The 27,801-nt window shown below is 49.1% G+C and overlaps 1 protein-coding gene across 2 annotated transcripts in view; it reads left to right on the top strand.

The window, feature by feature from the left end:
* The window catches only part of Rgs10 (regulator of G protein signaling 10), a 40,856-nt gene that overhangs the window by 3,640 nt on the left and 9,415 nt on the right, over positions 1-27,801 (top strand). The window contains exons 1-4 of one of the 2 annotated variants that reach the window (XM_057778498.1): positions 1,710-1,816; positions 10,594-10,712; positions 11,915-12,001; positions 24,572-24,715. In XM_057778498.1, coding sequence (XP_057634481.1) covers positions 1,810-1,816; positions 10,594-10,712; positions 11,915-12,001; positions 24,572-24,715 — 357 coding nt within the window. In that variant the 5' untranslated portion in view covers positions 1,710-1,809. Of the gene's footprint in view, positions 1-1,709; positions 1,817-10,593; positions 10,713-11,914; positions 12,002-24,571; positions 24,716-27,801 lie in introns of those variants that run through there. The other variant, XM_057778497.1, reaches the window with a different exon arrangement.

The following is a 27,801-nucleotide window of genomic DNA, read 5'->3' on the forward strand; positions in this document are numbered from 1 at the left end:
AACCTGTCTCCGACCCTAGTCGAGGGCTACCTGTGTACACATCTACTCACTCAGCTTGTTAACTATTTAGTGACCCAGTCTGGAGTTGATGGCTTCTTCCCTGTCTCCTTCCCTGCCATCTGGGAATTCCTGGCTTATTTTCTCCATTCACAGTAAATCTGTGACTAAAAGGTTTTCACTTGTTGCATCTTTTACTGCAGTTTTCTTCCCGGCTTCTCCAGCCAGCCACTCTGAAATAGAACCTGACCCCCTCCATCCTGTTGCTTTCTTCTTTGTAGTAAGTTAGTTCCTTCACCTCTGTGTGCCTTGTTTCTGTTGGTTACTGTATAGTCTCAGTGATTGTCACCGGTTTTCAGTAGCCCTTCTTCCTCTCAGCGCCTTCGACCTCTGGATCAGTGCTCAGCTCAGCTCATTCCTCTGAAAGGATTGATCATTATAAACTGTATTTAGGAGTGCCAGATGTGGGCTTGACCCCCCGAGGAACACATCACCTTTGTTCGTGAGAAATGTGTGGACTGGAGCCAGGAGAGAGCACACAATTGGTAAAGTGCTGCTTATTCAGCATGAGGACCAGGCCTCAATCGCCAAAACCCTGAGGGTGGCACACGCTTGTAATCCCAGCACTGGGGAAGTAGAGTCATATGGGTCCCGGGAGCTCACTGGCCAGCGAGCCTGGCCTGGTTAGTAGTTCTTGGCCAACGAGAGACTTTGTATCAAAAGGCAAGGTGGGCAGTGCCTGAGGAACACCACAGTCTTCAGATGGACTTGTGCACACACACCAGCACACACAGGAAGAGACACACAAAGAGAAAGGTGTGGGCTGGGGGCGTAGCTCAGTGAAGAGAGTGCTCTGAATTCAATCTGCAGCACAACATGGTGGATTCTAGCACCAGAAGCATCAGAAATGCAAGATCATCCTTGGCTGCATAGCAAGTCAAGGCCGATCAGAGTTACATGGAGCCCCCCCCCCCAAGACACACACACGCATGCACACACACATGCACAAACCAAAAAACAACAACAAACCCAACCAATCAAGCAAGAAAGAAAATAAAGATATGGGCTAATTCATGGATGACATCCAGGCTGGGGTTGTTAGGTGTCTGAGACCAGCCAGAGCTACCTTGCCTTAAAACTGCCCGCCCCCGCACACGCAAAGACAGCATGACTGATTCTGACAATTTTATAGGGTTTGGGATTAATGCGGGGCCCTGTGCATGCTGGGTAAGTGCTCTACCACTGAACCACACCCCTAGCCCAGAAGTCCCTTATCTGGAAGTGAGGAAGAGACCGGGAAGACAGTGTGGGGGAGGAAAGGTACATTTATGCATAAATGTCAAAGCCCTGTTCTTGAAGACAAGGAAAGTCAGTGACAGGCCCTTGGGGCGATTGTCGCTTTTTTCCAGGGCCTCGGGACCATTATTGTTATTGTGGTTGTTGTTTTGAGATAGGGTTTCCATGTGTAACAGTCCTGGCTGTCCTGGAACTCACTTTGTAGCCCAGGCTGGCCCCACCTCCCTGGGTGCTGTTATTGTTTTTCCTGGACCTCTTGCCACCTAGAAAGCGGGGATTCTTGGGAGGGTGCAAGTGAGAGTGTGAGACCGTGGCATCTTATTTCCTTCCCTCTAGCCAGTGCTGAAAGCCCTGACCATCTGTTGTTTAGTCCACCCAAAAGAGGATGTTGAGTATTGTTTTCTTTTTGGACCTGACGGCGTCAGGGTGCCCTGAGCTCCTGCCTTTCTCCTACAGAGAGGCTTTGAGAAGGCAGCAGTGGTTGGATCTGCGTGGAACGTTTAGGTGGACCGGAGCATGGACAGTAAGGATTACCCCCAGCCCCTTCAGAACCAGTTCTTGACTTGAGGGATGGAGCGGGGCTTAGGGAGGAGGTTGTCACATAGAGAGTGTTGTGCCGGTGACTTTGTACACCCTTGCCTTCCTTTGAGTCTCGAGTTCTCTGATCAAAATGTCACAGTGCATGTTCAGAGCTGTGCACCCTCTGCGGCCTGTTTTCTCGTTCTTGTCTAACGTGCCGGTTCTTAGTAAGCTTGTTTTAAAACTTTTAAATTTCTCTTTCTTTCTTTCTTTCTTTCTTTCTTTCTTTCTTTCTTTCTTTCTTTCTTTCTTTCTTTCTTCTTGCTCTTTCTTTTTCTCTTTCTTTCCTTTTTTCTTTTTCTTTTCTTTTTTTTTTTTTGCTAACTGCCACACTTTGCTGTCTCCCCAGCTGGCCCTTGCATGCCTGTAAGGTGGTTCTCATAGGATAGATGACACTGGAGTGATAAATATGTAAAGTAATATTTAGATACAGGATTTCCATGAGCCAGTTTCTGTGGAGCCTTAAGCAGATCACCAGTTAAAACAGAGTCTCTGCTTCTATATTGGGATATAACTTTTAAAAAAACGTATTATGCTCCATGTGGTATGGGAGATATGAGCTTTTGAATAAGTTTTGTGGGTGCAGCCTTCACTCGAAACCTCATGCTAAGGAGTGTATTTGTTTTCCTTCCTTTTTCTTTCTTTCTTGTACCCACCTTCCTCTTCTTTTTTTGTTTTAATTTTATGAGCCAGGGTCTTTTGGGGCTCACACTGGTCTGGGAACTTTGCTATGTAGCTGAGGCGGCCTGGTCCTACTCCTGCCTCTCAGCCTTCAAGGTACTGGGTTATAGATGAGAGCCACCGCACTGGGCTTGGAGGAGAGTGCTTGGAAGGAAGGGAGTGCGCTAACTGCTTTGGAATTTAGGGCTAACATCTCTGTCTTTTCCTGGATGTGAATGTCTCCTTCAATGTGCCGTGAGCTGGTGGTACTTAGGGCAAATCTTGTGAAGATGTAAGTTGCCTCGGCTATTGAGGAAGTTGGATGTTGAGAGCTTATTAAAATATTATTTGGATGGGGGAAATTGTCCACTTACGGTCATTGCATAGCTCTCCCTACAGAGCGCTAGCGTAGAGCGAAGCCGCAAGCACTCAGGTCTGTTGAGTGCTGCAGACGCCTTTTGAGTATGGATTTCTAGGGAATTCCTGTCTGGACAAAGTCTCGATTAGCCTTGACATCATAGCTACTATAAATAATGTATTACGAAATGGATCGCAAGCAACATGCTCCAGTCATCTGCGTGGCCATGCTGTACACCTCTTCGGAGACAGGCTTTTAGCGAAGTCAGTCAAAAACCACACGGAACAGCACTGATAGGAAAGAAACTGCATGTGCCGTCTGTGTGCTAGATGCTTCTCCCTCTGTCTCACAGGACTCCCCCTTACCCCAGCTCACTCAGGATGGAATTGACCGCAAGTTTCTCAATCTTCCCCATACTGTGATTGTTATTAGTCTCTCAGTCTCCACAGAGCTTTGGCCGAATGCTATATAGACCAGGCTGGCCTCGAACTCAGAGATGTGCCTGCCTCTGCCTCCTAAACGCTTGGACTAAAGGTGTGTGCCACCACATTCTGCTGTTGTCAGCCTCCTTCAAGCTGCTCTTTCCTGGTCTTTTAATATAAAGACGAGCAGAAGTCAAAGTTTAACACAGCGATGGAGCCTTGTGGGAAAGGACAGGTGCCCTGAACCCAAACTATCCGTCTGCCTTTGGGCCACAATTTCCGCTTCCCAGCTAGGTGACCCTGACAGGTCTCACCTCTTGGCTTCTTCACCCGTAAAATGGGGATGTTGTAAATGTCACACAAGACTGCCCTGTGAGGCTGAAATGATTCAACAGCCGGGAACGTGTGGCCTGCAGCCTCACACCTGGCGCACGATTTGTAAGTGGCATTGTCATCAGCTAAAGAGGAATTTACTGAAAAACCAGGGCCAGGCATGCACAACTGTGAAGATCTGAGAAGAGGTAGCTGTGAGGAAAAAGGAAAAGAAAAGAAAACAGAAAACAGCCGAGCAACCATACAACCCCCTTTCTTCATTGCAAAATGGGAACAGAAAAAAAATGAGACAAACTCATATTACTGCAACTTGCTTCTTATAGCTTGAGAAATCTTAACGCTGCTTAGAAAAGCACATTTAATGTATCTCCCGCCCCAACCTGGGCATCCTAAGCCTGCTTTCTTGCCTCATCATCTACAATGGAAAAGGATGAACAGGCTGCCGAGCTGGCTCGGGCAGTCAAGTGCTTGCTCCCTGAATGCATGAGGACCCAAGTGTGATCCCAGATTCAGGTAGAAGAAACCAGTGTAGTTTGCGATTGTAATCCCAGTCCTGGGGAGGGGGGCGGAGACAGGAGGATCCCCGGAGCTTATGGTCAGCTAGTCTGGCAGAACCAGCCAGGTCTGGGTAAAAGTGAGAAACTCAGACTCAAAAAGCAAGGTGGAGAGTGGCTGACATTGACACTGGAGATGGATCTGTGGCCAGTGCACAGCATAGCACACACACACACACACACACACAGAGGCACGCATGCACACATCCACCCATATGAATGAGAGAGTACCTGAATTTTGAGGATTTTAGGACAAGGTTTGGGCAGCTGTGAAATCTTGGTGTTGTTTGACTTTCTTCTGTTTTTATTGTCATTATTAGTATTATGAGAGGGTCTCCCCACACAGCCATGGCTGGTCTGGACCTCCCTATGTGGGTCAGCCTGGCCTTGAACTTCCAGGGATCCTCCTACCACCGCTTCCAACTGTCAGGTTACAGACATGTGCCACCATGTTCTTAAGCTTAGAAGTAAGCTTGCTTGCTACTGAGAAAAACTTTTCTTTCTCTTGTGTGTTACGAGGTGAATATCATGTTTAAAGTGAACCAAGATAGCATAGGATCCCGTCCTCAGTCTATACCAAAACGTAGATTAAGTCTTCTGGTCAGGGACACTGAGTCAAAGAACTACCGTGACTTCAGGGTGTCTTTACGGGTGACACCTGATGGAGCGGGCTGGTGATCTGTCTTACGGGAGCCTGGGGGTGATGGCTTGCCGTGATCTGGGTGCAGTTTGACTCTGTCTCAAAGTCCCTGTCTTGAAGTCCAGTTCCCATTGTGAGGTCTTAGGAAAGTGGAAGGAATATTACCAGATGTGCTGTTTAGACCTGGGGCCTCTGGGAGCTGAATCAATGAGCCAAAACAAACCTCCTGTTTTTATAAAGTAGCCTGCCTCAGGCATGTTGTTACAGAAATGAAAAGATAGACAAAATATAGATGCCACTAAGTGAGTCGTCTTTGCAGATGTTGGAGATCTGTTGTAACAACAACAAAAATCTTAATCTGACTTGAAAGTCAGGATTATAGGCATGGACCTATAATCCCAGTTCCTCAAGAGGCTGAGGAGGGATGACTGCCAAGCTCAGTACCTATCTGGGCTACAGAGTGAGTTCAAGGGCAACCCGGGCAACCGTTTCTCTGAATGAAGAAGAGGAGAGGGCCGGGGAGGAGGGGGGAGGGAGAGGGGTGGGTGGGAACACAGTTTAGTGGTAGAACACTTGCCTGGCATGTGCGAGGTCCTGGAGTCAATCCCCGGTATTGAAAAACAAACAACAAAACCCTTAAAGTCCATCTGAAGTCCTGGAAAAGATCCAAACCAATATCCAAGGAAAGTGAAAACACATGACAGGAGCTGGGAGAAGACGCCTCTGGGAAAGTTCCAGTGGCAGACAGAGGTGGACCAGAGGGAAGGCTTTCTTGTAGTTAAGAGAACTGAAATCCTAAGGAGGCTCAGCAGCTAAGAATGCAGACCACTCTGGGAAGACTTGAGTTTGGTTCTCAGTCTGCTGGTTCATCAGCTCACAACCACCTGGAACTCCAGCTCTGGTGCCCTCTTCTGGCCTCCTTGGGCACTGCACTCATGTGCACATACCCCTCCTATACATACACATAATTAAACACACACGGAGTTCTGAAGTCAAAACACCAGGAACCAGGACTTTTGAGAATACCTTTCTAAGTGTCTCCTGAAAAACCACCCAGTATTATTGTTATGTCTTGACACGAGGGAGATGAGAGCTCTGGAGCGTACCGGTTAGAGGCTACCATTTCCTGTGTTCCAAGGACTCCGGAGTTGTATGGAAGCAGCCCTGATGGGGATAGATAGGTCCCGCTGGTTCCATGTGGTGATTCTGTAAACGTGTCATCCAGGACAAGTCGTTTTCTTGCACTTCTGTTTCTAGTCTAAGGAGGAAGTCTGAATAGTGGACCTGGAGTTGTTCAACTCTGTGTTTATGTGTGTGCGTGTGTACATGCCTTCTGTCTATGTGTGCATGAGCATAGCGTATATGTGGAAACCAGAGACTGATGTCACGTGTCTCCCTCAATCACTTCCATCTTGTTATTTGGGGACACGATTTCTCATTGAACCTGGGGTTCTGTGATTGGCTTTACTGCCTTGTGGGTGAGCCACTGAGTCCTCCTATCTCTGCCTCCCGAGCACTGGGCTTATCTAGGTATTGCTGTATGTGGGTGCTAGGGTTTGGCCGCAGGTACCAAAGGGGCCATCTCACTTTTTGTTCAGCTAAAAGCTAATCCACAGATCTGGGGTAGCATCAGCAGTGAAGGGGTGTTTGCATTTCCCCAGCAGTAGATCCAGGTTTCAGTGGCCTGAGAGCAACCCACCAAGTGCATTCATTCATTTGCCAGAGCATGGTGAGATTGATTATTTAAGAGAGCGCCAAGAATTATGGCATCCTTTCAGGCCAGGGCTGAAAACACGGAAGAGAACTTGTGGCGTCCCGAGGTCGCTCCTAGAACAGGACTCGTGTCCTGCTGTTTATTTGCTCACGAGGATCTGCCAGGGCAGTGGAGTCAATGCTCAAGCCGTGTTCTCGAGGCAGAAGACAGAAGGCAGGTATCTGGGATGCTTGGCTGAATGAGCCTGCTTCAGGAAACCGCTTATAATGATGATTTAAAAATCTGATATGTGGGGAGAAACTGCGTCCAGAGTTTGACATTCCGTGACGGATAGGAGCCAGGACTCATTTCTTACCCATGAACTAGAGAGAGTCGCTTCGGGAAGTCAGCAGGGTGTTTGGTAGGTGTTCTGGGGAACTGGCTTCGACGGGGAGAGGAACGATGCTGCCACAAATAATTTCTCACACCATTATGAGTATCTGTCATGACGGCAAGCATCGACACACTGTCCCTAGGCCTCCGATGCTGTTTTCTAGGGGTGCAGGAGATGGAGCCCCAGAAAATTAAGAGGTTAAGGTGTGGAGCTACGTGTGGTGTTCAGACAGGCAACTCCAGTCCTGGAAAGACCAAGGCAGAAGTCTGTGAGTTCCAGGCTAGTATAGGCTACATAGTGGGACCCTCTCTCAAAATGCCAGGCAAAATCAAGGTTAGGATGTGTTGTTTTGCACCCTAAACAAATAGCAGCTGTCAACTAGTAAGTCTAGTGTTCTCTATGTGCGCGTGTGTGTATGCATGTGTGTGTGTGTGCACAGATATGCATGTAAGTGTATGTACATATGTGTTGAAGCCAGTGGACAACTTTGAGTGTTGTTCCTTAGTAGCCGTCCACTTTGTTATTGAGGCAGAGTCTCTCAGTGGCCTGGGGCTCACATATGGGTGCTGGGAATCGAACCCTGGTCCTCACACTTGTATTGGAGGCACTTCATCAGTCAAGCCAACTCTTTGGGCCCAAGTTTAGTGTATTCTGATATGAATTTTCTTAGAAAAGCATTTCAGCTATTTTTAGTGATTAATAAGGTATAAGATTTTTTTTTTCCAACCGTGCTTTAAAAGTAATTTACTTTGCTGGTCTCTTAATTGACACTTTACTTTCTCCTAGACTCCTAGATTCAAGTTTTTTTTTTTTTTCTAATATAACCTTGTCTCTAGTGTTGTGCTAGCTGTAAACACAGTTCCCTCGGTAGGTTGTTCTTTCCAGAAAGAGGAGAAAGGGACAGACAGTGTGCTGCTCTCAGGTGGACTTCCTATTTTTTTTGTCTGCCCAATGAAGACATAATAATTCTTTTTTGTAATTAAATTGATTTTATTTAGGGATTTTTCTTTTTTTATTGATTTTTATCGAGCTCTACATTTTTCTCTGCTCCCCTCCCTGTCTCTCCCCTCCCTTTCAACTCTCTCCCATGGTCCCCATGCTTCCAATTTACTCAGGAGATCTTGTCTTTTTCTATTTCCCATGTAGATTAGATCCATGTATGTCTTTCTTAGGGTCCTCATTGTTGTCTAGGTTCTCTGGGATTGTGATTTGTAGGCTGTTTTTCTTTGCTTTATGTTTAAGAAACACTTATGAGTACATATGATAATTGTCTTTCTGGGGCTGGGTTACCTCACTCAAAGTGATGTTTTCTAGATCCATCCATTTGCCTGCAAATTTCAAGATGTTATTATTTTTTTCCGCTGTGTAGTACTCCATTGTGTAAATGTACCACATTTTCCTTATCCATTCTTCGGTCGAGGGGCATTTAGGTTGTTTCCAGGTTCTAGCTATGACAAGCAAAGCTGCTATGAACATAGTTGAGCACATGTCCTTGTGGCACGACTGAGCATCCTTTGGATATATACCCAAAAGTGGTATTACTGGGTCTTGAGGAAGGTTGTTTCCTAATTTCCTGACAAATTGCCACACTGATATCCAAAGGGGCTGTACCAGCTTGCATTCCCACCAGCAATGCAGGAGTGTTCCTTTTTCCCCATAACCTCTCCAGCATAAGTTGTCAGTGTTTTTGATCTTGGCCATTCTTACAGGTGTAAGAGGGAATCTCAGAGTTGTTTTGATTTGTATTTCTCGTTGAACATTTCCTTAAGTGTCTTTCAGCCATTTTAGATTCCTCTGTTGAGAGTTCTCTGTTTAGGTCTGTACTCCATTTTTTTTATTGGATTATTTGTTCTTTTGATGACCAATTTCTTGAATTCCATTTATTAATTGTTTCTCTCAGTGTCTGTCCTACTGGGGTTATATTTAGGAAGTGATTCCCTGTGCTAATGAGTTCAAGTGTACTTCCCACTTTTTCTTCTATGAGGTTCAGTGTGGCTGACTTTATGTTGAGGTCTTTGATCTATTTGGACTTGAGTTTTATGCACGGTGATATTTTCATTCTTCTACAGAGACATAATAATTCTATATATTTGGTAGGTATGGTGAGACATTTAAACCAATGTCATATCAGGATCAGGTGAGGGTAGTTGTCGTATCTACCACTTCAGAGTCTCCTTATTCCTTTGTGTTGGGAACATGTAAAATCTTCCTGCCTGCTGAGGAGAACATACGCTGTCTGTCTTGAATCCCCAGATGACCTTGAGCTCAGAGGCTCTTCTTCAATGCACGCACGAATTTTACCACAACCTTCTGTGTCTCAAGCCAGTCAAGCTCGGCTTTGAACTTGGACCCAACCAAAGTGCATGCCGGCAGATTTCCCATGATTCCCGTAGTTCTAGGGCTGAGTCAGGGCCGTAGACATGTTTTATGCATTGCTTTCTCCTTCAGTCGAGTGGCCCCAGTGTGATAGTCTGAGACTCTCTGTCACTCTTTCTTTGGTAAAGAGGATGTTCAATGTCAACCCTGTTCATGTAAGATGTTCCATGCAGTCACCCATTCACCCTGTGCACCACCAGGTTAGGGGGCTGCCTCCGGGTTGGTGATAGGTCATTCATTCATTCATTCATTCATGACAGCGTCTCATGTTTCTCAAGATGGCTTTGAACTCACTATGGGGCCAAGGATGATTGAACTCCTGATCTCTGTACCTCCCCAGGGCTAGGATCCCAGGCAGGTGCTACCGTGGCTGCTTTGTGTAGGTAAGGAAGGAGCCCAGGGCTCTGTGTGTGCTGGGCAAGCACACTCCCAACTGCGCCACATCCCCAGCTATGTTTTTAGAGATATGACTTTTTTTTTTTTTTTAAAGAAACTAAACTGAACTAATGCAGAGCCCTTCGCGATGAACCCGACATCAGAACTTTAAATAAAAACTGGTGAAGTATGATGCAAAACCATGCTTGGGGTCCAGATGGAAGGAAACATGGGGACTGTTGCTGCGTTATTTAAAATGTTGGCGTTTGCTTATCATGGATTTTCTTTGTTCTGGGACTTGGGATAGAGCCCAGGACCCTGCACATGCTAGGCAGGCATTCTGCCCCACACATACATCCCTAGACCCATTCTGGGTTCTCTGAGCATTAATTTTGAATTTAAAAAAGTGCATGAAGATGTTTATCTTGATGCCCGCGTCTCTTGACACCTCTGGGTGTGATCGTCCTCACCCTGTCCCTGCTTCACACTCTTCCTTATATACTATGGAATGTACACTGCTACATTGGAGCTTTCAGATCCATAGAGTCACCATAACTGTGCAAAAGGGGAGAGGAAGGAGTCGATGCTGGGTCAGGGGTCCGTGGGTGGTGGGTTGCAGACAGATGCAAGGGCCAGTGGACAGACAAACTGGGACGTCACAGGACCTAACAGAAATGGCAAATCCCTTGCTCTGAGCCTCATTTTTTTGTCTTAACCTTTTTTTTCCCTCCGGAACCACAGAGGGAATAGTGGCCCCACCTACCTCAGTAGAGTCTTCTGTGATAGTCCCTAGCACACATCGGTTTGGTGACAGTGGTGGGGACCCTGCAGTACAGATTGACCGTGATAGCCTCACGTGCGCTGTCTGCACCGGACACTCTTTGGGTGGTGACCTTGTCTGAACCGTGTCTCGTAGATATCCATGATGGTGACGGGAGCTCCAGCAGCAGCCACCAAGGCCTCAAGAGCACGGCCAAGTGGGCAACCTCCTTGGAGAATCTTCTGGAAGACCCAGAAGGCGTGAAGAGATTCAGGGTTTGTCTTTTCATTGTTCATCGGAACTGACGCAATAGGAAAAACTTAGATATGCGTACGATGGGGGTGGGGGCACAGGGACCAGGACAATGTTTATCACGGTCTGCTCCAGCTAGAGACTAAGAACTGCTCATCTTTCATGACCACCATGGACTTCCAAAGGGACACGCAGCCTGTCTCTGGTTTTCATATATTGGGAGTGGGGAGAGTGGAGTGGTAGGGGAGGATGCTCTACTAGTGTGGCTTCTGGAAGGATTACCAGGACTGGCAGGGATGATCTGGGTCTCTCGGGCATGAAGGTTTGTTCTTTCCAGTCTCAGAGCCTCTCTGGATGCATCAGTACTGGTGAGAGAGGCTGGGTAGTAGCTGACAAAGTGAAACAGGGGGAGGGAATCTCCCAAAGGAGGGCTATGATGGACAGGGAAGGGCTGATGGACAGGAAGGACTGATGGACAGGGAAGGACTGATGGACAGGAAGGACTGATGGACAGGAAGGACTGATGGACAGGGAAGGGCTGATGGACAGGGAAGGACTGATGCCATCAAGAAATAACTTTCCCTGCCACTATGACTGCTGCTGCCCTTTGGAGGGTCACACGTGGATTCCAGGACTGACCCTTGCTAACTTGACTTTTTAAGTGAAAGGCTGAGATGCCGCTGGTCCCCGTGGAGCTCCTGGGGCAGGGAGGAGAACTGTAAGCATCATCTAGATGCCAGGGAGGTTTGGATGCAGCCATAACTGACCATGTGCTGACTTGGCCAGCAGTCCCAGGACGGCACACCTCAAATGGTCTCCATCACTGATTTGGACAGGCTTAATATGTTTTCTTTTCTTTTGTTTAAAAAAAAAAAAAGGGTCTGGCTCTGGAGGAATGCACTTTGTTTAAACAGTGTCTGGAAGGGGCCGATATATCTTCCACTTTAATTTACTTTTTGGTAATTTATTGTCAGCTTAGAAATGCGAATAGCTTCCCCGCTTCGTTTCCATTCCGCCTTGCAGTGTCAAAACCATTAAGGTGAAATGCATAAGGAATTCTTGCTTCAACATTAAACACGTTCTTTGTTTTTCCGGGTGGAGTTTTTTCGAGGGATGATTAAACCAGGCTCCTCTGTCCGCTTTTGCCTTGTCATCTTCTAAAGGAAACTTGGGTTTTCTCAGCGCCGAGCACCGTATGATTCCCTTCCCCCTTCTTTATCCATAGGAATTTTTGAAAAAGGAATTCAGTGAAGAAAATGTCTTGTTTTGGCTAGCGTGTGAAGATTTCAAGAAAATGGAGGACAAGAATCAGGTACCTTCTGCCTTCTGCTTTTGCCATGAGCTTTCCCTCCTGTTATGGTCACAGCTGTCTGTTGCCTAGATTTGGGAACTATCCAGACTGTCCTGATTCATACTAGATCCGAGGGGCGGTTTCAGCTCCCCAACTGGTACCTAGTGCTGACCAGATATTAGTAAATTTTTTTTAAGAGCACGTTAGCCATTTCTAAAGAAAACTGTTTGAGCAGGCCAATATTCAAAGTAGATGTAAACATTTGTCCTTCTGTTGACGGTTTCCTCCATGAATAAGTCATGAGTGTGCTCCCCAAGGTGACGCTGGTGTTGTCAGAGCCCAGCAATGGATTAGCAGACGAGTGGCCTTTCATCAGGTAGATCCCGTCTGTGACCCTCCGGTAGCCGGCAGGTATTCTGTGTAGGAAGTTTCTGACTTCTCCCAGGTGTTGGTCTTTTGTCAGGGTGGCCTTTAGTTCCCGTGCACCTCGTGAAGGATGGATTGCGACCGGTGGCCGGGTGGGGTTCTGAAGTTACTTCTCTGTCTTTCTAAAGGGCTACTAAAGGCCGTAAGTCCTGTGAAAGAGTCTGGGATCTGGGCAAGGCTGTTGGAAGTGAGGGGCCGGGGCTGGCAGAGAATGTCCTGTCCTGCTTCCAAAGCCTGCACTGTTCACTGAGGGGCCTAAGGGCTGTGCTATCTGTCTGCTTCCGTCTCCAGCTCACCGCTGGGAGTGCTCGGGGCCTCAGCTTGATGACCCTTGTACTTCTGTCTCTGAGATCTGGAGGACCTTTCTTCTCATAGAGACTTCTTCCACGATTGGACATTTGGATTCTTCTTTGTTGCCTACTAGTGCTGGGGATTTAATCTAGGATATGGTCCATGTTGGGCAAGGACCTTACTACTGAGACGTGTGAGCAGCCCTTGTACTGTCTTTTGAGACAGTAGCGCACTAAGTTGTTCAGGTTGGCCTTGAACTCACTCCTGACAGGCCACAGCATCTGAGTAGCTACGATTACAGGCCTGTGCCTGTCATTCTAAGGAGAAACCATCTAATTTGTCGATATTGGAACTAATTTTAGTTTATAAAGTTTATAACCTCACTGTCTTAGTTACTGCTCTACTGCTGTGAAGAGACACCATGACCAAGGCAACTTAGACCAGAAAAGCATTTAACTGGGGGGGGGGGGGTAGCTTGCAGTTTCAGAGGGTTAGTACGTGATCATCATATGAGAAGCATGATAGCATGAAGGCAGGCAGGCATGGAGCTGGATCAGTAGCTGAGAATTTACATCCTGGTCCTTAGGTGGAAGGCACATGCAAGTATGCTTTTGCACAAACACACACACACACACACACAGAGAGAGAGAAGAGAGAGAGAGAGAGAGAGAGAGAGAGAGAGAGAGAGAGAGAGAGAGAAGAGTTTGAGACCGGTCCCTGGCATGGGCTTTTGAAATTCCCCAGTAACACACCTCCTCCAACAAGGACACACCTCCTCCTAATCCTTCTCAAACCATTCCCCAGCTGGGAACTAGACATTCAAGCAGATGCACCTATGAAGGCCAAGCTCATTCAATCCACCACACTTGCCCTCCAGATAGAACACCTCTCCAGATAGCTGTAGCTTATAGGATGCCAGGTCTGGAGGTTCTGTCTCTAGAAGCTAGAATCTCCAGGGCCAGTAGCCGTGAACTGTTTGCAGACAACAGCCTGGAAGATGCACACTTCCAAGGCTCTCTTCCTAGGAGGGAGTGGCTTGTTGCCTTCCTCTTTAGGAGGGGTGAGAAATGATTCGGAGATGGGTTCCTCTGGCTTGAGTCTGCCAAGCTGGCGTGGCTCTGTGAGGAATGACTGTGGCTTCTGTCTGTGTCTTTGTGCCGTTTCTTCCCCTAGAACATCCTGGTTGGAGAAGGGACTTAGTGAGGAAGTGGGAAGTGGCACCAGCATTGGAAAGCTGGCTTCCGGGTTGAGGTCCCCTGGGAAGGAACACACACCATTCTTCTCTGTCCCCAGCGCTGAAGACAGCCCTGGGAGAAGCCCAGCTGTCTGCTGGCCTTGTGTATCTGGTGTCACCAGCATCACGCCCCGAGCATCTCAGGGTCGGGTGGCCTTGAAGGTCAGGCGTGGGGAGGACCACAGAGAACAGATCTATCCTTGTGGCCCAGACAGAAAGTCAAGGCCCTGAGTAGAGCTGGGTTTAAGTAGTGCTCGGGAGCTAGGCAGCCATCCCCCTGCACATCTGTCCTGTGTGTGTCTGTACTTACGGAGTGCCCAGTCATTGCAGGGCGCCTGCTCAGTGCCAGGCATCGTGAAAAGCCATGGAGAGAGACATCCACCTCATGAACAAGCAGAGAAGCTTCTTTCAAAGCTCTGCAAGTGTGATGTTTGTAGACGTGGGAAGTGTGAGGCCTAAGGACTCTCGGGCAGTGGAGTCCCCAAGGTCGACTGGGAAGTGAGTTGTAGCCTGAACCCTACAGTGGTGGTTGAGGAGAGGGAACTAGTGACTCTAGGAGCAGGAACAACCTGTGGGAAGATCAGCTCAGGGGTGGGAGGGTCCCGTTTGCCAGGTGGAGCCCCTACGGGACTGTGTCTGAAGCTAAGGGTAGGTGTAGCCAGATCTAGGAATGTGGGCACATGACACAAAGGGGACCTCATGCCGTGGCCTTGGAAAGTTCCTACAGGACCTTAATGTTGTGTGTAGCAGATGTAGGGTTGGGTGGCACTGTTCTGTTACATACTGTGGAAACAGACTCAGCAGCCCTTCTCTTCACCCCCATGCCCAGCGCCTATCACGGGGCTCTGGAAGGCTTGAGTCCCTATGGTTGTCTTACGGTTGGAACATTTCACAGTGGTAGAATGAGTGCTGCGTTGCTCCCCCCTCTGCCCAAGGAACAAAGATGCTTGTCTCAAACTTTCCTCACAAGCCAGGCCTCCATCGTCTGCAGCTCTCAGCAGCTCCCGTCTTCCAAGCTCCCACAGAACAGCTCGCTAAGATTTGGAGGCCCAGTGGCTTTTCTAGCCCAAAGTTCCAAGGCCCTTCTCCAACCCCCCACAGAACTCCATGGTCAGGGTGGTTGTAGCAATACCTCACTCCTGCTACCGATTTCTGTGCTGGTTAGGGTTACTATCGCTGGGATGAAGCTAAAGCGACTTGGAGAGGAAAGGCTTTCGTTGGCTCACACCTCCACATCAAAGTCCATCACTGAAGGAAGTCAGGGCAGCAACTCAAACGGGGCAGGACCCTGGAGGCAGGAGCTGATGCAGAGGCTGTGAAGGAGTGCCCCTTATTGGCTTGTTCATCATGGCTTGCTCAGCTGGATTGCTTATAGGACCCAGGACCACCAGCCCAGGGTTTGCACCACCCACAATGGGCTGGGCCCTCCCCCATCAATCACTAATTAAGAAAATTAAGGCTTATCGATAGCTCAGTCTTAAGGAGGTATTTTGTCAACGGAGACCCCCTCCACACAGATGACTCTAGCTTGCTTGACATAAAACTAGCCAGCATAATGCTGCTGGGAACAGTGGAGTCATTGGTGACACAGGCTTGTCTGTGTTTTGGTCTGGGTCACAGCGTCGAGCCTTCATGCGCTCCCATTCGCAGATCAGGGGTGTGATTTGAGAGGCCAGCGGCAGCCCATCTTAGGCTACCACGCGTGTTGCATCAGCGCATAGAACCAACCTCTGGCTCCCCGCCCACAGGCTCGCCGGGGTCCTGCTGCTGGGGAGGCAAAACCAGGCAATCAGCTCTGAGTTACTAGTTTTCAGGAGTGTAGGAAGAGGCAGGCCCCGCAGAAGGCACCTAACCGAATTTCACAATCAGACTTACCACATCTGCCCCAGAGGGAGCGTGGGAGGCTTTAATCTCTCCCTGCAGTCAATTGAGGCAGCTGCGAGCTTGGCGCAAATCAGGCTGTCAAACCTCTTCCAGTTTAAGGACAACTTTGTTGAATTGTTTTTCTCTTTCTGTTTGCGTGTTTGCATGTGCATGCATGTATGTGTGTGTGTGCATGTGTGTGTGCATGTGTGCGTAAGTTTTTTGTATGTGTGTGGGCACACGTGTGGGTGTTCATGTACATGTGAGAACATGCATGTGAAGGCGTGAGGTTGATGTAAAGAATTATCATCCTCCATCACCCTTCCACTTTAGTCGTCGACACAGGGTCTCTCAACAGAACCCAGAGCTTGTTCTTACGGCTGGTCTCACTAGCCAGCTCGCACTGACTTTCTTTCCCAGACTGGGATTGCAGGGAAAGCCACCTTATGTAAGTTCCAGGGATCCGAATTCTGGTGCTCACACTTGTGTGGCAAGGGCTTCCCCACCGAGCCTTTCCTCGGCGAGTATCTCACACTCTCTGATCCTGAGCATCTTGTACCATTTACTTCTCCACCTTCTGTAGCCTGTCTTTCTCCCTCTCATGCTCATCAGCGCAGGCATCTTTGTGTTTCTTCCTCTCCATGGTATCCAAACACCTAGACCCGTGCCAAGCACGCAATGTGGTCCTTCCTCCCCGTGGGATGAAGGTGTGCCCTCCAGGCAGGCTGGACTCTCACCTTGTCCTGAAACCCTGGCCATGACAATGGAAGACGAGCGTACATTCTAGTACATTCTAGCCTCCTGAGACTTTCATTCTTAGGTGCCTGGAAGAACGGAACAGCCCGTGTCTTGATTGTCTTCCCTGGTCTGTGTTCTGCTGTGACCCGGCAGACCACTGGGCCAAGCAGGGCCATGGCTTAGGGAGGTCCGACATTGCAGGTGTCAAGGGAAGGCTGGGGACTTTGGGAAACCGGGGAAAGTGACACTTCTCGCCTCCCGTCCACATGTATCTGTAGTCCGCAGCTTTCATTGCTCTATGGTTTATTCTCTCCCGTGAGTCAGCCCGTGATGTACGTCTAACTTCTAGGGTAATTCAATATCACACCTTGCAAAACCACAGAGACGGGGCTGGAGAGATGGCGCAGCAGTTAAGAGCCCAGGCTAGTCTCCCAGAGGACCAGGGTTTGGTTCCCAGCACCCACGCCAGCTGGCTTACAACCTCCTGTAACTCCAACACAAACATGTGCACAACCCCCATAATATACAGATAATTAAAAATGGAAGTAAATCTTTAAAGAGAACTCCAGAGAAAGCTCCAACAAGGCATTCATTTTTGGCTAACCCTGAGTTCATTTTTTCGTTCATTCACTCATTCATTCATTCATCCATCAGCTCTTATACATCGAGCCTGTTTACTATGTGGCAAGTATTGAAAAGTACTTGACCTTGTACAGACCATATTGAGAATGGAGCGGGGAAGTAGAGTAGGGACCGGTTTCCAGTGTTCACAGCTCTGAGAGCTGGGCCAGCCTTTGTGCCAGCATTTAAATGACAGTCCCTGTATTTTAATAGTATTTCAAAGCTTACAGTTACGGGAGTCTATGGTATTATTATTATTTTGGTATATTTTAACACTATAACTTGCTCTCATAACTAGCTATATTTGGGTGTGATTTTTTGAAAGAGTTCTAAAATGTTTCTTTTTTTTTTTTTTTAAAGATTTATTTATTTATTATGTATACAACATTCCTTCCATGTATGCTTACATGCCAGAAGAGGGCACCAGATCTCATTATAGATGACTGTGAGCCACTATGTGGTTGCTGGGAATTGAACTCAGGACCTCTGGAAGAGCAGTCAGTGCTCTTAACCTCTGAGCCATCTCTCCAGCCCCCTAAAATGTTTCTTAAAGGAAGTTTGTTCTCCATGAGCGAGTGGATTGCATGAGAAGGGCAGCCGTGGCCTTCACCCTCAGCACCCTCGGGAACTCAGGGCCATCTAGTTTGGGTACTGTCTTGTGGTGTGAAATTTTAATCCATTGAATCCATTGTTACCGTGGGAGTAGCAGGGTCCATGGTGAAACTCAGGAACTCAGTGTGATCTTGGCCGCTGTGCTCCCTGCCCGCTGCCTTGGCGAACTTGGCAAGTGAACTTGGCGGCTGGAGGCCTGGGGCTCCTCTCTCCTCCCTTCCCCCATTTCGTCCACTGGAGGCAGGACCTTGTGGTGGTCTGTGTGACGTACGTGTGGGACAGAGGGGGACACCAGGTCCCTCACGAACCTGGAGCTCATGGTCTCCAGCTAGGCTGGCTGGACCGCGAGGCCCAGGATCTTCCTGAGACAAGATCTTGCTACGCTGCCCAAGTTGACCTTGACCTCTTGGTCTCAAGTGACCCTCCTTCCTGCTGTTGCCTCAACCCTGCCTTTGTTGATTTGTTTGTTTGTTCCCTGTGAGGGCCCTTTACTCTTTGACTTCTGATTCCTACTTTATTTATTTATTTATTTATTAAAATATTCCAACTTTATCTTTAGATGCTCCTTTTGGACTTTCCCTGCCAGGGGCCTCTCAGAGAGGCCTGCAAACATGAGTGTTCATGAACTGGACACACTGGCACTCAGCTGGCTGGGAAGGCTTTGCTGGGGGTCTGTGTTTGGAACTCACCTTGACCCGTGGATTCATCTTGGCAACCCCTTCTTGCTCTTGCTCCTCTGGAGCCTCCCTCAACCAATTTATTTTTTTACTTGCGGAGCTGAGAGTTAAACCCCAAATCCCATCTTTCAAATTATCTTTATTAGATTTGTTCACTTTATTTCACATGTGAATGTTTTGCATCCACACATGCAATTGCGTGGTGTGCCTGCTTGGTGCCTGTGGAGGTCAGAAGCGGGCAGCAGACTCCCCTGGAACTGGAGTTACAGGTAATTATTAGCCTCCGTGTGGGTGGTGGGAATCGAACAAGTGCTTTTCACTGCTGAGCCATCTCTCCAGCACCCCTCCCCCATTTAAAAAAGATTTATTTTTATTTTATGTGTATGAGTGTGTGTCTGCATTTATTGTCTGTGTGTGAATGTGTGTCTGCATTTGTTGTATGTGTATGAGAGTGTGTCTGCATGAGAGTGTGTCTGCATGTATGTTTGTGCCCCATGTGTATATCTGGTACTCATGGAAGCACAGGTTGTCACATCCCTGGACTAGGAGCTAAAATTTGTTATGAGCGTTCATGTAGGATTAAAATTTCTTTTTCTGTATACATATGAATTTGTGTCTGTGTGAATATATGCCGTGTGTGTGTGTGTGAGTATATGCCGTGTGTGTGTGTGTCTTTGTGAGTATATGCCGTGTGTGTGTGTCTGTGTGAGTATATGCCGTGTGTGTATGTGTGTGTGTCTGTGTGAGTATATGCCGTGTGTGTGTCTGTGTGAGTATATGCCATGTGTGTGTGTCTGTGTGTCTGTGTGAGTATATGCCGTGTGTGTGTGTGTGTGTGTGTGTTATGAATGAGGATGTACAGGTGCTTCAACACGTGTGGAAAGCAGAGGACAAGTTTTTGGGGAGTTATATACAAACATACTCCACTACCACTTGGAAAAGATTAGGGTCTCTTAACTGCTCAAGGTTGGGGTTAGGTACTGAGGGCACAGCCTCCTTCTGTCGACTCCCTTCAAGGGAGGTGCCTAGACTCCCAATCTTTCTGGACATGTCTCTTCCACCCCTTCTCTAGGCTCTCATGGGTGCCTAGGCTTGTCCCTCCTACTGTGTTCCCCTTTGTGCCTGTGCCAATTGTTTTCCATTTCCTGAGCTAATTCTCCAAAAGTTTTCTGTGTCCACTCTGTGGGTCCTGGGACTCAAACCCAGGTCACCAGGCTTGGTGACAAGTGCCCTTACCTGCTGAGCTACCTCCCTAGGTCCCTCGTTGTGTTCATTTGCTATGTCTGCGCTCCATTCTCTTTATGAAACACAAACACATATGAACGAAGTCCGTACACGATCGTGTCCTGTTTTTGTGTGTTCTCTCCTGGGCCCCCCTCTGGTGGAGGAGCAGGAGGGAGAGGAGGGGGCTCGTGGGAAAAGTGTTCTGGAGTCAAGCATGCAGCAGACAGGGTGTGGGCCATATGAAGAGGTGTCACGGGGACTTGAAGTCCCACTGTCCTAGAGGAGAGACTAAAGCAGCACAGGCCAGGAGGTGACTTCCCTTCTCAGGTTGTCTCTGGGATACCTGCCCCTGTTGCCAGCGGTCGGGTGACTCATGCAGAAGCGGCTTGGGAGACTGTTGGGCTGCATGGTGGAACGTGTAGTTACAGCTTCCAGGGCAGGACTCGAGTTTAGGGAGGGGCTAGGAGGGCACCGGACCTGGTAAAGGAAAAAGACAGGGTCTGAGGATCCTGAGAGAACCGGGCTCCTCTGGTGAGGGAGAAGGGTGAAGGAAGAAGGCAGGCAAGGTACACAGGACTGGAGCCAGAGAGGCATCCAGAGGCCCCTGGAAGGGCTTAGCGACTGGAAGCTGCATGATCCCCCTGGGCACTATGGTCAGAGGTGCAGGATTCAGCTGAGAAAGGTGGAAGAGTAGATGGGGGAGCCACCGGAGGATGCATCTCTCTGAGACGCATCTTGGAAATTGGGAGCAAGGAGGCTGTTTGCCACGGGGAAGTGATGTAAAAGCTTTTAAGGTGGCAGAACATCAGCGTGTGCCCTAAGTGGGCATGGGGGTGGGGAACGGACCACACTGCACCCTCCTAAGTGCTGGGCAGCCCATTACTTTGCTGTTCTGAGCAGATGGGTGTCTGGCTCTGTGAGCGAAGTGAATTCGCTTCTCTTGAACCTGTGTTGGTCGGGAGCAGGAATGGAGGGAGGGCTGACTTCCTACCCAGTGCTGCTGCAAACCAGGAATTATAGTACCTGAAGGCAAGGCCCTGGCTTGTGTCTGGAGCACTTAGGTACCAGAAACTGGCACATCTATTTCTTACGACTGTGGTGTGGGCGACGGCTGGACATGCCTGGTAGTGTCTTCACAGACCTAGAACCGACTCCATCAAAGGACGTCTGTTCTTACAGCAGCTAGAACAGGGTTAACACGGCTCTGGAAGAACCTACCAGAATAGCTCAAGTGACCAGTTCTTCTTTTCTGTTGAGTGTTCTCAGCCTGGACACCAGGCCTTCTTCCCGTGACCGGCCTGTGGTCAGCAGTCCCGGGACTTCTCTTTTCGGTGGCACTTCCTATCCTCACCCAGAGAGACTCCGCTGCTCACTCGTTCCGCTGCCCCCGCTGGGTCAGCACAGGGGCTCATCCTGTTCTCAGAGGCTGGGGAAGGGTGGCTGACGAGGGAGAGGGTTGGCTGAGGGCCAGGGTTTGGACATCTGCAGCCCTGGCACCTGCTTCCTCTCCCCTGGGCCACCTGCCCCCACATTAGCGTCTCAAGCTGCTCACTTGCGTGTCTCATTTTCAGAACCACTCAAGATAACCTGAGTTCATGTGGGCCACGTGTGTGCATACACACGACAGAGCGTTTGCATATATGTGGATGGATGTCTCGCGGAGGGGGGGCAGGGCTGCACACAGGCGTGCAGTTTGCTCGTCTGGCTGACTGAAATTCTACTTTCATGAAGTAACTAAAACAGGAAGTGGGTTTCCAAAAATGTTCCCTTCTGACAAAATGGCGGTGGTGGGAGAGGCTCATGGCTCTGTGGAGCCAGTGGGCCTTTGAGAGATGTGAAGTTCCAAACTGCTGGCTGCTCTGGACCTCGTCATGGTCCCCAGACCTATCCTAGGAACAGTCATATTTATCTTAAGAGGCTCCTATGTCTTTGGGCTTGACGTTAATTAATTGTTCCTGTAGTCAAGAAAGAACAGACGCAGGGTTTTGAGTGGTGACCCCACCTAGGCACTGTTCCTGTAACAGCAGGGGTCTAGTCAGGCCTCCGCCTCCTTTGGTCTTCTACCTTTTAGTCTCTGGCGTGAAACAAGCTCATTTTCTCTGCTGTCGAGCTCTGTTCATTGAAACTTTCCCAGGATTTTCCTAAGACCAGAAGTTTTCAGAGCCCGTTTTTCCCTTAGCCAAGCTCTGCAAGCATCCTCAGAGGCTGAGGGCCTCTCTGGGAGAAAAGTGTTTTCTTAGGGCCTCTGACCTCATCATCTCCTGCACAAACCACAGCTGTGCTCACTACGCTAAAGGCATCTCCCCGTTGCCTCGCTCCGAACCGTGGGGTCAGAAGGGGCCCGAGACCTGAGGTTGACACAGTAATCGTCTCTGCTACAGGGGGGCAGGTGCATACAAATCTTCCTTTTCAAGAAAGGGAGCCTCAAGGGAAGTTCTTGCAAGACTGCTGAGTCTGTTGCCCTGCCTGAGGCACTTTGAAGACTGCACTTAGCGTAAAGTTAGCTTCTTCCATCAGGGAAGGTCACAGCCGGTCACGGTTCTCGATGGCTCCTGCCGTGGGGTATGTCACAGCCCTGGCATAGTTCTCAGTGCAATGAGACTACACTTGAGTGAATATCTTGCTGGCACTGTCTCTGGGACACCTCCATGCTTTCCAGCAGGGCCGCACTAGGGACTTCTAGGCACACAGTGAGTGCCCGCTGCTTTTCTTACTCTTAGCGTTTGGTTGCTTGAAGGGAAATACCCTCTTCAGGAAGACTGAGGAGCCATGCACCTGGAGAGCTCAGTGACTCTCATGGGACCTGAGTGGGCTTGAAGTTTGGAATTAGACAGTTCTGATATCACCTGTACTGGCCCTGGTTCTCACCAGGAAACCAACATTAACAGGGAAAGAGACCAAGAGGTTAAGGGAAGGGAAAAGGCCTCGTGTGTCTGCGGTACGGCAGGCACTGGCCGTGAGACATGCACGTGTGTGTGGTTTCACGGGACTTCGTTTGTCCTGGTGAAACACACATAATAAAAACTTCATTTGAGCGTAGTCACGGTGCTGTGTAGACGCTGCCACTGTGAGATCCAGATTCTCTCAACAGAACAGAAAATCCTCGTGACTGTCACACCTTTCTTACGCGTGGTCAGAGTCTGGTCCAGGTGTCTCCAGGTTCTCAGGCAAGGAACTGAAAGAAAGGTGCAGAGAGATTGTAAAGTAGCAAGGAAACTACTCAACAGAGAAGCCATAGTACAGCTCAGAAAGACATGCTCAGAAAGACATGCAGCTCAAGAGCTGCAGCAGAGACCGGATGTGGTGGTGCACACCCCAGCACCCGGGAGGCAGAGGCAGGTGGATCTCTGTGAGTTTTATGCCAACCTGGTCTACAGAGCGAGTTCCAGAACAGCCAGGACTACAGAGGAAGACTCTGTCTTTAAAAAGAGAAAGCCAGCCGGGCGATGGTGGCGCACGCCTTTAATCCCAGCACTTGGGAGGCAGAGGCAGGCGGATCTCTGTGAGTTCGAGACCAGCCTGGTCTACAGAGCTAGTTCCAGGACAGGCTCCAAAGCCACAGAGAAACCCTGTCTCGAAAAACCAAACCAAAAAAAAAAAAAAAAAAGAGAGAGAGAAAGCCAGGCAGTGGTGGCACATGCTTTAACCCCAGCACTCGGGAGGCAGAGGTAGGCAGATCTCTGTGAATTCGAAGCCAGCCTGGTCTACAGAGTGAGTTCCAGGACAGCCAGGACTGTTACACAGAGAAACCCCATCTCAAAATACTCAAAAAAGCCAAACCAAACCCCAAACCAACGAGAGAGAGAGAGAGAGAGAGAGAGAGAGAGAGAGAGAGAGAGAGAGATAGATGGGGGTCACATGAGTGAGAACATACTGGGGCCTCAGGTTATTGAATGGGATTACTGTGTTGGGTCTAGAGGAAGGGCTGGTTACTAAAGGCTATGCCTTGGATGGTTCTCTATTTTGATTGACATGTCTACGATACAACGTTTACTGTGCTTATCCCTTCCCATAATGCATCTGATCTGAATCATAAGCACACTCTGATGAACATAGTTATAAGATGGTAGACAGAGGATTCTCCCTACGACTTCACATAGAGGATTCAGTTTGTCCTATTGCTCATCCACCCCAAACCAGTTCTGGACAGAATGGCCCCTACAAAGCACCTGGTTGTGACTGGGGACATGAATGTGTTTGGTGGCTGTTGAGGAGAGGGGTGGGCTGTTTGTGTAGCCCAGTGCAGGTGGGGGGGTCCTAGGTGCATTGTTAGGATGGTGGTACCTGCACATATAGTACAGGCAGGTGACAGCCCTAGGCTGCCAAGGCAGCGTTGGAAGAAGGATGCGCGCACAGCCCAAACTGAGTGAAGGCGCAGGTGCTTGCCCTCTTCACTCCGTTTCCGATTCTTCCTCCTGCGACCCCCGAGCAGCTACTAATCTTTCTGTTTCTGGGGGTCCGCACATCCTAGGCTTTCCCATGAGCAGGATTATGCAGTATGCAGTCTCTGTGTCTGCTTTCCTTCATGTAGCTCAGCCGTTCCAAGGTTCATTCAGGGCGGAACTCTGACTAGCGAGTGCTTCATTCCCCGTCGAGGCCGATTAAGGTTTCCGTGAGCTCCGAGTTTGCGGTTCTCACGGGATGGTTCCGAGTCATGGTGGGGTCCCATGTTCAGTGTTTTTGAGTGATTAGTCTGGCAGTTTTGTTTCAGGAGACTTGGCTGCACATGTAATTAGTAGGTATGGGGTAGGCTGGGTGCTGTAGGCCCTCTCAGGGAGCTGCGCTCTGGAGGCGGCAGTAGCTCCCAGCTGCAGCTTTTCCAGGGCCGGCTGGAGGGTGGAGCTGGCTTCAGGCCAGGAAAGGCTGTTCTGGTGGGTAATAGTCCAGCTCCTCTGTCTCCTCCAGATGCAGGAGAAGGCCAAGGAGATCTACATGACCTTCCTGTCCAACAAGGCTTCTTCACAAGTCAACGTGGAGGGGCAGTCTCGGCTCAGTGAAAAGATTCTGGAAGAACCACACCCTCTGATGTTCCAGAAGCTCCAGGACCAGGTAAAGTGACCGACCTCCTTGCCCGTGCCTTGCTCTGAAAAGCTATGTGTGTTCTCTCCAGGCCTGGGAGAATTCTTCAGGGAAATGCCACATTCCCTAGGAAGTACCTCATCCCGCTATGCAGGCCAAGGTTCCTGAGCCCTGATTGGTGAAGGATGGGGAACCCTGGCTTGTGACTTTGGACCGTGTTGATTCCTGTGCTGTGCGCTGTTTGAACCACTGGGGTTCTCAGCCTTTTCCACCCAGATGGGATGAGGGACTGGGTCTTTCTGAGGGACACAGGTTAAAGAAACGTGGCAGTCATTGAAGGGAGAGACAGTTAGGGAAGTCTCAAAAGAGCAGTGGGGAATCTGAGGCTGTTTTTGTACAAATTTCTCAATAACTCCCTTGCTGCTGGAGGTCATAATGACAATGGGAAATTTTTGCACAGTACATTCATTCCACTTAGAACCTGAAGAGGTAAGTTTAAAAATGGACACGTTAAAGAGGCAAACCATAAGTTTTCTGGCAGGATTTCTTATGAGGAATATTCAGTAAATGTCACTAGACAAAAGGGATGCGACCTGAATTCAGACCTGGACTTATAAATGTGTATGCACGCATGTCTGCACTCTGCTGGGAAATGTGATATTCACACTGGGTCAGGGGTGTGCTTCTGCCAGAAAGGCAGATCGAGGTTGAGGGAGCCATGCTGAAGAAGTTACATGGAACAGCTGTTGAAGGTAGAGAGAGAAGAGTCCAGAAACAGCCACGAGGATTCGAAGATTCAGGGAAGCTGCAACTGTTCTTGAGTAAATACACAAGCACCTTCCTCACTGCCTGTCCGGAGGAGGCCACTCACATAGAGGCCCCCCAACGTGAACAAACCAGTCACATGAAGGGTGTGTTCAAACTGATGGTGGGTCCCACTCCCAGGGTTAGCTGTTCAGAAGCTGTAGATCATACATGGTGTGGGACCACCTCCCCATGTTCCCAAGGGAAGCTACTTTTGTAGCTCTGAGGCTACACACCGTGGAGACTTCTCTCTGTGTGAGCTGAGCTTTTGCTTTTCGAGAGGGACTTTTTGATCACCTGGTACATAATGCCTAGAGCACAGGTTCTCAGCCTGTGTGTGGGTCATGACCCCTTTGAGGGGGGGGTCACATATCCTATGTATCAGATATTTACATTATGATTCACGACACCAGCAAAATTACAGTTATGAAGTAGCAACGAAATAAATTTGTGGCTGGGGGTCACCACAGCATGAGGAACTGGATTAAAGGGCCACAGCGTTAGGAAGGCTGAGAGCCACTGCCTTAGAGGATGTCCCAGCGTCCATGAGGTTCGTCTTTGCTCATCGTCTGATAGAAAACAAAACACCCGGCAGAAACACAAGCAGAAGTGCTTTGAGAACAGTTTCCACCTGACACAGTGGTGAGCGTAGATTCCACGCAAATTCCGAACCGGATTTGGGTGTTGAAGGGTCTCTGCCTGGGTTTCTGGAGAGGCTGATTAAGGCCGGTATGGGCATAGATCTAGGAGAGAGAGGAAGACAGGGAAAGGCAGTTTTTGTGACTGTAGCCGCATGGGCACACCTGCCTGTCCTGGCCCTCAGGATCTTCTAAAAGGCTCTGCCGGGTGCTTTAAAATGCATCCGGTGTTGAGAGCTTGGCCAGCTACTAGATTCTGGATTATCTGCAGCAACAGTGCCCACTCGTGCTGAGCCGCCCCGAGAGCTGTTGCCTCACTTGGCATGGACTCTCGTCCGTTCTCCAAGTGTTCTCCTCGTTTTGTTGACAACAGAAGCGAGGCTCAAGGAGTTGTAGTGGCTCAGTAGTTAAAGTCACTCAGATAGCAAAAGTTGCTAGAAGCTGATATTCCATCCTCCTGCCTCCCAAAACCATGGCCGCTCTGCATCCCTCATAGCCGCCCCTGTCTTCCAGTTCAAGGGCAGTTTCTCTCTGCTTGGCAGAGGCCCAGGATACCCTCAGGACAGAGGGAGTGCAGAGATCATGAGAACACAGGCAGTTGCTTTATGGGTGCTCCAGAGACCAAGGTGGGAACGAGAGGAGAGATGTTGGTGGGATTCTACACAGCGGCCTGCACGTGGTGCCAAAGAAATAGAGACAGCTGCTGCGACCTGCACCCAGCCCAGGCAAGTGTCTGCTGGGGGCCATGGCTGGTGCAGAGAGGAGGCGTGACAGAAAGGGTGGTTTTTTTCTTTCTTTCTTGAATGACAGCATAGTTGTTATTCTGAGACATAGTTTGGCCTCACACTCAAACTTCATTTCTCTGCCACACAAATGCCAGGGTCACAGGTGTGTGTCTCCACACCTGGCTAAATGACAAAAAATTTAAAAATACTTTTTTAAAATCTACCTGATAGTAAAAGGCACCTGGGAACTGAAATCTACTGAAGGCATACCCCGCCCCCGCCCCCGCCACCACCATGATTTCACCCTGAGATAGCCACTAAGCAACATTCCATCTGAGATGCCCATCTTTCGTGTTCTATAAATAACGCATGCCCCCACATTCGTTACCAGTGCGGTTCAAAGTCTGACTGTAAAGGAAGTGCTTTTATATCCTGTTGTGAAGCAGAGACAGAAAGAGAGAGAGAGAGAGAGAGAGAGAGAGAGAGAGAGAGAGAGAGAGAGAGAGAGAGAGGAGGCTAACAGTTCTAAGGTGTAGGTGGGTGGCTGGGAGAAAGTCGTAGCCATCCAATCCCTCAGTATTCCTGGAGTCTGGTTGCAGGAGCCTTCCTGATACCCACACCCCATGCCCAAGGTCTCCCTATCAAGCAGGGCTAGATGGTGTGTAATCTAAACACATCTTCCCACATGGTTTAAATCTGGTCTGACGTGGTACCGTGTCTGTAGTCACCTTCTGTTCCTTAGGGAATCGTGCCGGGAGAGGAGCGCTCGGCACACATTCAGCTGTTGCTTTCCCATGATGCCCAGCACTGCCCCCTTGTGCAACATCTGCTGATTTCCTGGAGGTGGGGAGTGCTGGCGGCACCCGCTGGGAGCCTCTGTCAGGGGCCTAGACACAAAGGGTCTCAGCATCACCTGCACTCTCAAAAAGCTCCTCTGAGGACCCTGATT

The sequence above is a fragment of the Chionomys nivalis genome, chromosome 8 (genome assembly GCF_950005125.1).
Source record: "Chionomys nivalis chromosome 8, mChiNiv1.1, whole genome shotgun sequence".
Lineage (NCBI taxonomy): Eukaryota > Metazoa > Chordata > Mammalia > Rodentia > Cricetidae > Chionomys > Chionomys nivalis.